Below are 10,860 nucleotides of genomic sequence, written 5' to 3'. Positions count from 1 at the left end.
GCTGTGAGCTCTAACACCATGACACTCTACCGAGGGCAACTTAGTGAGACTAAGTTGTCTCAAAAAAAAAAAAAAAAAAAAAAAAAAAAGGATTGCTCTATTCATGCTATTGTGTTATAATCTTTGTATTTAGAAAGTTCTCAATTCCATGTTATCCATGAATTCGTCCCTCAGTGTACTCCTTCTCTGCTGTTCAAAAGTGTGGCTTTTAGAACTGATGCTTCAGCGTCACAGCTGAGTTCCTTAGCAACAGAGAATCTCAGCCTCACTCAGCTCTCCTGAATCAATCTGCATTATAATTGTTGAACACACACAGGCACACAAAGTGAGAAATGTACTTCTGACTTACCATAACTTTTCTATCTGAGGAATAGACACAACTGATTCTTTTTTTTTTTTTTTCTTTTTTTGAGACAGAGTCTCAGGTTGTCACCCTTGGTAAAGTGCCATGGCATCACAACTCACAGCTCACAACAACCTCAAACTATTGGGCTCACGTGATTCTCTTGCATCAGCTTCCCAAGTAGCTGGGTCTACAAGTGCCTGCCACAATGGCTGACTGTTTTTTTAGAGATGGGATCTTGCTCTTGCTAAAACTGGTCTCGAAATCCTGAGCTCAAGCAATCTACCTGCCTTCACCTTCCAGAGACCTAGGATTTTAGACATTAGCTACCAGGCCTGGTCTTAACCCCCGTATTTTATCTGGGGTCCAATTTAGAGCTCTGTACATTTTATTCATTTATTCAGGGATTATTGATGTGTAGTTATATGAGCACATAATTCTCTCTGGAGGAATGGGAATACCTGGATCCTAAAAACTCTGCTCCTGGCCTCATGGTCAATGTGTAATATAGTTATTCATTTTTATTTCAGGGACGGTTGACATTCAGGGATGTCACCATAGAATTTACTCCAGAAGAGTGGGAATGCTTGGACCCTGCTCAGCGCAATTTGTATAGGGATGTGATGTTAGAGAACTACAGAAACCTGGTCTCCGTGGGTGAGAATACTTTATCTCCAGAATATCTAATTTACCTCATGGGTTTTCTTTCCTGCCTTTGCTGAATGTGTCTTTAAAGCTTGCACTTTGTATGAATGAATCTTTGATTCCTGATGTCAGGGAGAAAGGTTGGGGTTTGTTAATGGACACAAAAAAATTTCCTTTGACCTAATTATTTCCCTTCTTTGTTGAGATGATTTGCCAGTTTCACTCTAGTTTAGTGGTGATTCTAGAAGTTCAGTGATACATACACTTTTTTTCTATACCTTATAATCCAGTTCCTCTTATTTATTTTCAATTTAGTCACATTTGAAGGTGAAGCGCAGTATCCACACATCTAAAATGTTTCTTATTAAATATTCTTCAGAGGCTGTCAGAAAATAGTAATTGGAAAATAATTTTTAGAATCTTCCATTCACTTTTTTCTACTGAGTACCATACTAAGTACTTAAATACCTAAGAATACATTTTAAATATAGGGGCTATCAAATTGGTAATCTGGAAAGTAATTTTTTAGACTCTTCTGTCATTTTTCCCTCTACTGAGTACAATACAAAGTTGAGAACTGATTAATCCCAAGGAAAATTCATTTCCCTCTGTTTTTTTTCTTTTGTTTTTGGGGACAAAGTCTCACTTTGTCACCCTTGGTAGAGTGCTATGGTGTTACAGCTCACAGCAACCTCAAACTCTTGGGCTTAAGCAATTCTCTTGCCTCAGCCTCCCAAGTAGCTGGGACTACCCGGGCCACTACAGCGTCAGGCTACTTGTTTGTTGCAGTTGTCATTGTTGTTTAGCAGGCCCAGGCTGGATTCCAACCCACCAGCCTCTGTGCATGTGGCCGCAGCTATACCCACCGTGCTAGGGACGCCAATCCTCATGTGTCTTTTTCTAATGAAATTGATAAACTAGACTTGGTCACTTTTGGAAACAAATGTAAAGAGAGAGGAAACAATAGCCGTACACCCAGTAGGAGGAAGTGAATGAAGCAGGTGGCACAGGTCACAGATCAAAGATCAGGGAGGAAGCCAGACTTTAAAGTATGGCTTTAGAAACTCTGGCATAATGAAAGTAATTTTTGAGAAGCCTGGGATTGTTTCTCCTTGTTGTCTTAGAAGGATGTCTTCTTTCTTTCCTTCCTTTCCTTTCTTTCTTTTCTTTCTTTCTTTCTTTTTTTCTCTTGAGATAGAGTCTCAAACTGTCGCCCTGGGTGGAGTGCTATGGTGTCATAGTTCATAGCAACCTGAGGCTCTTAAGCCATTCTCTTTCCTCAGCCTCCCAAGTGGCTGGGACTACAGGCACCGAGCTATATATTTTGGTGCAGTTGTCATTGTTTTAGGTGGCCAAGGCCAAGTTCAAACCCACCAGTCTCGGTGGAAGTGGCCGACACCCTGCCCAGTGAGCTACGGGTGCCACCCAGGTTGTCTTCTTTCTCATGCTCTTAAATTATCTGAGAAGTAATTCTCCTTAAGACTATAAAAAATGAGGCTTGGCTTCTATAGCTCAAGCAGCTAGGGCGCCAGGCACATACACTGAGGCTGGCGAGTTCGAATCCAGCCCAGGCCTGCCAAAAAGCAGTGAGAACTACAACCAAAAAATAGCCTGGCGTTGTGGTGGGTGCCTGTAATTGCAGCTACTGTGAGGCTGAGGCAAGAGAATCACTTAAGCCCAAGAGTTTGAGGTTGCTGTGAGCTATGACACCATGGCACTCTGCCCAGGGCAACAGCTTGAGACTCTGTCTCAAAAAAAATAAAAAGAAAGAAAGAAAATAAAAATTTAAATCGTATATGTACAATTTCCACATGTGTAAAATAATTTCATGTGAAATTTAACTTAAAGTGATCTTGGAGGAGGTTAGAACATTGTCCAGCACATAGTAACGTTTTGACTGTTATGTTTAGTAATTATCATTTTATGATTTTGTTTGGGTAAGTATGCGGATCACTGAGCATGTGTCCTCTATGTTTCCTTGTTGTTCGTTCTTTTTTCTGACATGAAGGTTTTACAAGTATAAATTTTATGTTTTTGAGGTGTACCGCTTAATAATTTGATATACATACGTGTTGTGTGGTGATTAACACAATGAACTTATTAACACATCCATCATCTCACATAGTTGCCAGATTTTGATGGGAGAGCCCTGAAGGTCTTCTCTCTTAATCTAGTTGAGAGGATGACTTAATCTCAGGTGTCCCAGAAGGCAGTGTTAATCACATTCACAATGCTATACATTATGTCTTCTGAATTTGTTCATGTTACAGATGAAAGTTTATCCTGTGTGACAAATATCTCCCCATTTTGATCACCCCCTCCAGTAGGTGCCGACCACTCTATATTCTCTATTCTATGGTCTCTAATTTTTTAGGTTCCACAAATAGTTCCTATTATACAGTAATTGTATCTATTTATTTTATTACAGTTATCATAATTTTCCCCTGATTGAACCATTCATGTTGCCACAAATGACAGGATTATTCTTTTTTGTGTGGCAGAACAGTATTACATAATGTGAATAATCTTCTATAAATACATGAGAGGAGATATCTCTTTGTGTCCCTGATTTCATTTCCTTTGGGTACACACCCAGAAGTGAAATTGATGGATTTTTATGGCTCTTCTGTTTTTCATATTTGAGAAGCCTGGCTGGGTGCGGTGGCTCAAGCCTGTAATCCTAGCCTTCTGGGAAGTAGAGGTGGGTACATTGCCTGAGCTGAGTAGTTCGAGACCAGCATGAGCTAGAGTGAGACTCAGTCTCCAAAAATAGCTATACATTCTGGCAGGCACCTGTAATCCCAACTACTTGGGAGGCTGGAGCAAGAGGATTGCTTGAACCCAAGTGTTTGAGGTTGCCATGAGCTATGATGCCACAACATTCTACTGAGGGTGACAAAGTGAGACTGTCTCAAAAATATGTATTTGAGAAGCCTCCATACAGTTTTCTATAGCACCTGGATGAATTCACATTCCCACTGACTGTACAAGATTTTTCTTTTCTCCTCACCTTTGTGAACATTTATTAATCCTTGACTTTAAGTCATTTTAACAGTTAAGTGATATGTCATTGTGATTTGACTTGCATTTTCCTGATGAATAATGGGTGCTGAGTATCTTTTTATAAACCTATTTTCGACTTTTATATCTTTGGAGAAATATCTACTGAGTTTTTTGCACATTTTAGTTAGATTTACCTTTTTTGTTGTTGCTGCTTTAGGTCCTTCTGTATTAGGAATATTATATTCATCAAATATATTTTTTCCCAATCTTTTGTTTGCTCACTTATGTTTTTTTAAATTTCCTTCTCTATGCAGAAACTTTTGATACAGTCTTTGTTTGTTTTTTTCTGAGACAGAGTCTCACTATGCCACCCTTGGTAGAGTGCCATATCATTATAGGTCACAGCAACCTCAAACTCTTGGGCCTAAGCAATTCTTTTGTGCCCCCACTCCACCCCACCCCAGGTAGCTGGGACTACAGTCCCCTGCCACAACGCCCAGCTATTTTTTGTTGCAGTTGTCATTGTTGTTTACCTTGCCTGGGCCAGGTTCAAACCCAGCTCCCTCAGTGTATATGGCTGGTGCCGTCACCACTGTGCCACAGGGACCAAGCCAATATAGTCTTACTTGTTTTTTGCTTTTGGTGTTTTTGGTTGTATTTTTTTAGCATGAGAAAAACATCATTACAACAGCTAATGTTGAAGAGAGAATTCCATATGCTTTCTCATAGAAGTTATATAGTTCTGGTATTACATTAAATGTTAATCTATTTCCAGTTTATTTCTGTATACAGTATGAAAGTTCAGTTATATTCTTTTGCACAGGGATGGCCGTTTTTTATTACCATTTATTGATGAGTTTGTACTTTTTCCCTCACATATCTTTGTGTCCTTGTCAAAAACTAGTCATATACTACCAGGCTTATTTCTGTTTTTTCTATTCTTTTCCATCAGTCTATTTATCTGTCAGTACCATACTCATGGTTAGCATAGCTTTGTAGTAATTTGAAATCAAGAAGGGTGAAAACTCCAGCTTTGTTCTGTCGAGATTTTCTTGGAGATTTGGGGTCATTTGTGATTTTATAGCAAATTTTGAATTCTTCACTGTTTTGGGGAAAAATGCCATTGTAATTTTAATAGGAATTGTATGGAGATTATAGATTGCTTTGTAGACTATGGTCATATTAATTATTTAAATGTATGAATAATGGATCTTTTCATTTATTTCAGTCTTTTTTCATTACATTTACTCATGTCAAAGTTTATGCAACAGATCTTCCACTTCCTTTGTTAAATTGAGTCTTCAAATGTTTTTTGAAGTTCAGATTAATATGGGGTACATACTATCAGCTTACATAGTTTTGCTGGGTTGTAGTTGTGTCCTTCACCCAGGATGTTGCAGTATACCCAAGTGTACTGATTGGGTGGGAATTTACCCAACCCCTTCACCCCCACCCCCACTAGAATTTATTGAGATTTTTCTCTCACTTGAGCAAGTAGTTCTTTGCTCTTTTTAATTTTATCAAAGAAGAGGCAGATAGGCTTACAGAGTAAGACAGTTTACAAAGCAGGGTACAATCACCATAGTAGCAAATGGACCTCTATCACCAGGACAAGTAGACAAGCAAAGAGACTGGCTTATGGCCAGTAGTTCTCTTTTATACCACCTGGGGTGGCCACCCTGTGGTTCTGAGGTCACTTGGAATCATCAGCCTCACTGCACATGCAGACCTCCCATGAGACTCTCTGAGAACCTATGGGGGGTGTGAACCACGTGATAAGTCTTAGGTTGTGCGAGGTCACCTTAAAGACTCTGTTGTACCTGTTGCTAGGCTAGAGTCTTCTACATATATTTGCACTTGGCACCCTAAGTTCTGACTGGTAGGTTGGAAGGGTGGTCCCTCCTCCCTGGGTGTGGGCAAACACTTGGGACAAAATTAGGGTAGATGGAATGTTACACTTTACAACTTTTTGTATTGTGTATCCATTAACAAGTTATTTTAGCTGTCTTCATTTTAATAGTTTTATTTTGTAATTTTTATACTGGAGTTAAAAGTGACTTATGCACCACCATCACAATATTAGAGTGTTCAGTATTTCACTTTGCATTTAGTGTTTCCCGTGAAATTCACACTTCAGTGTTTTTGTATTATTAGTGTTCCACCATTTCAATTTGAAGAATTTCAGCAGATATACTAGTGATACATTTTAAACGTTTTTTGTGTAGGAATGTCTTAAAACTCTTCTTCATTTCTGAAAGTCAGATTTGTCAGATATGGTCTTTTCAGTTGATAGGACTTTTTTTTTTTTTTTAGCACATTGAAGACATAGTTTCACTTCTGTCTCACCTACAAGGTTTCTGCCTTAAAATATCTGCTAATAACTCTGTTATCTCTTGCTGCTTTTAAAATTCTCATTTTAGGCAGGGTATGGTGGCTCATGCCTATAATCTTCGAGCTCTTGGAGGCTGAACTCAGGAGTTTGAGACCAGCCTGGGTAAGAACAAGGTCTTGACTCTACTAAAAATAGAGAAACCGAGGCTCAGGGACTGTAGCTCACAGGCTAGGGCACCAGCCACATACATGGAAGGTGGCAGGTTTGAGCCCAGGCTGGGCCTGCCAAACAACAGTGACAGCTATAACCAAAATCATAGCTGGGCATTGTGGCAGGCTCCTGTAGTCCCAGCTACTTGGGAGACTGAGGTGAGAGAATCGCTTAAGCCCAAGAGTTGGAGGTTGCTGTGAGCTGTGATTCCACGGCACTCTCCCCAGAGTAACATAGTGAGACTCCATCTCAAAAAAAATAGAAAAACTACCCAGGCATTGTAGCTGGCCCCTTAGTCCCAGCTACCTAGGATGCTGAAGCATGAGAATCACATGAGCCTATGAGTTTGGGGTTGCTGTGAGCTGTGATGGCAAAGCACTTTACACAGGGTGAAAGAAAAAGATTGTCTCAAAACAAGTTTCTCAGTTTGTGTTTGCTTTCTTTCAATTAAAATTTATCCTGGGCAATTGTTATTGGGGTCTTCTTCAGATATTTTGATTTTAACAAAACTATGTGCATGTGGTTTGGGGGGGATTTTTAGACATTATATTTTTAAAAACCTTTTTATCTGTTTATCTCTCATTTGAAAATCAAAAATGTATATATTTTTTCACTTAATGATGCACTCTTAGACATGTCTTTCATTTACTCTTCCTTTTATTCTCTGTAATTGGGTAACTTCAAATGGCCTGTCTTTACATTTGTTGAATTTTTATTCTGAATAACTGAATCTCCTATAATACCATTACATATCTTTCCTTTATTCTTTCTTTTTTTCTCTGTAATTTGGAAACTTCAAATGGCCTGTCTTTGCATTTGTTGAATTTTTATTCTGAATAACTGAATCTCCTGTAATGCCATTTTGACATGGTAGACTTCAGCCGAAGCTCTTGTTTTCTTCTTTTTTAATTTTTTCCTATTTCTCTATTTATATTCTTATTTTGTTGATGCATTGTTTTAGGATTTTTTAGTTATGTGGGTTCTTGTTTATCTCACTAAGATAAATTCAATGTCAGCCAGTTTTTTCTTTTTGAGACAGAGTCTCGTTAAGAAATGACCCTCGGTACAGTGCCCTAGCATCATAGCTCACAGCAACATCCTACTCTTGGGCTTATGTGATTCTCTTACCTGAGCCTCCCAGGTAGCTGGGACGACCAGCACCCACCACTATACGTGGCTATTTTTTTGTTGCTGCAGTTGCATTGTTGTTATAGCAGGCTCCAGCCACGTTTGAACCCACCTGCCCTGTATGTGGCTAGCGCCATGCCCAGTGAGGTATGGGAGATGCCTTCAGCCAGTTTTCAGATCTTCATTGCTTTGAAATTCATTAATGGAGCTTTATTGATTGATTGATTGATTGATTTGAGACAGAGTCTCACTATGTCACCCTTGGTAGACTGTTGTGGCGTCATAGCTCACACCACCTTCAAACTCCTGGGCTTAAGAGATTCTCTTGCCTCAGCCTCCCAAGTAGCTGGGACTACAGGCATCCACCACAACACCCGGCTATTCTTTTGTTGTAGTTGTTATTATTGTTGTTTGGCAGGACCCAGCTGGGTTCGAACCCTCCAGGCCCAGTGTGTGTGTCCAGTGCCTTAGCTGCTGAGCTACAGGTGCCGAGCCCATTACTGGAGCTTTATTTCTATCTTTTCTGTCTGAAGTGATCATATCTGCCTGATGCTTTATGGTCTAGTTACCCAGATGCTTTATTGTCTGGATACCCAGGGTTTTGAACTCTGAATCTGAAGGAACAAATACCTCATTCAGTCATTATAGAGGCATTTCTTCTATTGGGTGCCTGGTGTGATGAAATGTTTTTCTGAGATTGCAGTTGAATAAGGTTGAAGCCAAGTAATATGGCTGCTGTTGGGTATAGAGTGTGTTTTGTGGTTGGTAGACTTGTTATCCGTGATCATACAATTGCAGATCTTGGCTAGTCCCTGGGAAGTTGAATATTTTCTTAAGGTATTGATCAGTAGGATTGGTGCTCAGATTAAGAACTGCAGTTGTTTCTGCAAGTGCAGTGCTCATAGAATGAATGTGGCTAGGTGTTCACTCATTGGACAGGTCCTTGAATGGGCCAGACTGACTCCTGATTAAAGCTGAGAGGGTCTGCAACTGATATATAGGGCTGCTGCCAGATACACAACTGTGAGATGTGAGAAATGTCTTTTTTTGTTGTTGTCAGTTTTACTGCTACCCAGGCTTTAGTACAATGGCATCAGCCTACCTAACAGCAACCTCAAACTCTTGGGTTTAAGTGATCCTCCTGTCTCAACCTTCTTCGAGTCTGAGATTACAAGTGCCTACCACAATGGTTGGTTAATTTTCCCCCACTTTTACTAGAAACGGGGTCTCACTCTTGCTCAGGCTAGTCTCAAACTCTTAAACTCAAGAGATCTTCCCAGCTTGGCCTCTTAAAGTTCCAGGATGACAAGTGTGAGCCACCACATTCAGCCTGTGAGAAATGTCTTTAGGTTTGTCAGTGGGTCCATGTAATGTTCCCCTTCCAAGATTTGGAGGTAGCAGGATTGCTTCTATATCCTGGTTGATAGCAACTGGAGGCTGTTAACAGGCAATTTTAAGATTCACAGTAAGATTGTAGTTAGCAGGCTTGCCTCCATGGACACAGATTATCTCCAATGGAGCAAAATTGGTCCTGGACTGTGACTGAGGCCAGGTTACATTGCCAATTGAAGATCACATTTCAGATAAATTTTGGTGGTTCTGGATTCAGGAGCATAAATGGATGTTTCTCCCTGTGTGGGCAGGATTTTTTTCATACCATGGCTGAGAGATGAAAACGGTGAGATTTGGGTTGATTCAATGCTTAGAGATTGGACCAAGTCTGCAGGCCTGTTTACCTGAGACTCACATGGGTGTGAATCATCCTGTGTATCTTGGCAGATGGTGGTAGTGGCAGAACCTAGGTCATATAAGCTATAGATGCGTCTATAGTACAATATGGTCATTTTTTTATTCTGTTGCCAGGACTATTATTGGAAAGTCTGCTTGTGGATCATGTTCCAGTCAGTATAAGGATCTACATCCTCTTTAATCTTGGTCTCTACTAGGGTTTCAGAATCACTGATCTAAATCCCTGAACTCCCAAAAGGCTGCTTCATTTGGGCTGTCACAGTGTGCTGTGGAGGATATGAGTGGGAGAACTCCTATTCTATCACCTTCCTTCTGTTACTCTCTTACATGTTTCACTTTCTGAAATGTTAGATGTATAATTTGTACGTGGTTCTTAGATTAAAAACTTTTGAAATAAAGTGCTAAATTTACATATGTAAGAAACAAATTACTAGCAAGCCCCTCATATTTATTAAAATGATCGTAAGCCACTGAGCGTGCATTGCTCTGTGGTTATGGCGCCAGCCACATGCTCCTAGGCTGTTGGGTTTTAGCCTGGCCCTGACCTGCTAAACAACAATGACAAAAACAACAAGAAAAAAACAGCCGGGCATTGTGGCAGGCACCTGTCATTCCAGCTACCTGGGAGACTGAGGCAAGAGAATAGCTTAAGCCCAAGAGTTTGAGGTTGCTGTGAGCTGTGCTGGCCATAGCACTCTACTGAGGGTGACATATCCTAACATTTTGGTAGGCGCCTGAAGTGCCAGCTATTAGAGAGGCTGAGGCAAGATAATTGCTTGAGCCCAAGAATCTGAGGTTGCTGTGGGCTTCGATGCCGCTGCAGTCTACTGAGAATGACAAATAAAATGAAAAAAAAAAAGAATAAGTAAAAGAATAAATAAAATGAATGTAAGTTCAAGTTTATTGCAGGAAACAAGGAATCACTAAAATTTATATCTGTCATTCCATTTATTAAATCATAACTGTGTACATTAATGCAATCATGGGGTATAGTTTGCTGGTTTGATATACAATTTGAAATATTTTCATCAAGCTGGTTAACATAGCCTTCATGGTATTTTCTTAGTTATTCTGTTAAGACATTTATATTCTATATTTTGTAAATTTCACATGTACATCTAAGATGCACAGTAGGTGTGGTCCCACCAATTACCCTCTCTCCACCAATCCTTCCCCTCTCCCCTCCCCTCCCTCTCCCCTCCCCCCATATTCTTGGGCTATAATTGAGTTATCGCTTTCATATGAACAGTATAAATTGGTTTCAAAGTAGGGCTGAGTACATTGGATACTTTTTCTTCCCTTCTTGAGATACTTTGCTAAGAAGACTATGTTCAGCTCCAGTTATGTAAACACGAAAGAGGTAAATTCTCCATCTTTATTTAAGGCTGCATAATATTCCATCGTGTACATATACCACAATTTATTAATCCATTCGTGGGTCGATGGGCAC

At 39.9% G+C, this 10,860-nt stretch overlaps 1 protein-coding gene across 1 annotated transcript in view; it reads left to right on the top strand.

Moving 5' to 3' along the window:
• LOC100944177 (zinc finger protein 493-like) overlaps nucleotides 1–10,860 on the top strand; it is a 99,986-nt gene that overhangs the window by 11,514 nt on the left and 77,612 nt on the right. Inside the window, 1 exon segment of the mRNA XM_012813966.1 lies at nucleotides 855–1,042. Within this exon segment, the coding sequence (XP_012669420.1) occupies nucleotides 855–1,042 (188 nt within the window).

The sequence above is a fragment of the Otolemur garnettii genome, unplaced genomic scaffold (assembly GCF_000181295.1).
Source record: "Otolemur garnettii isolate 467f Iridium unplaced genomic scaffold, OtoGar3 scaffold00392, whole genome shotgun sequence".
Lineage (NCBI taxonomy): Eukaryota > Metazoa > Chordata > Mammalia > Primates > Galagidae > Otolemur > Otolemur garnettii.
Note: the sequence above shows the minus strand (reverse complement) of the source record. Positions and strands in the feature narration are given on the sequence as shown.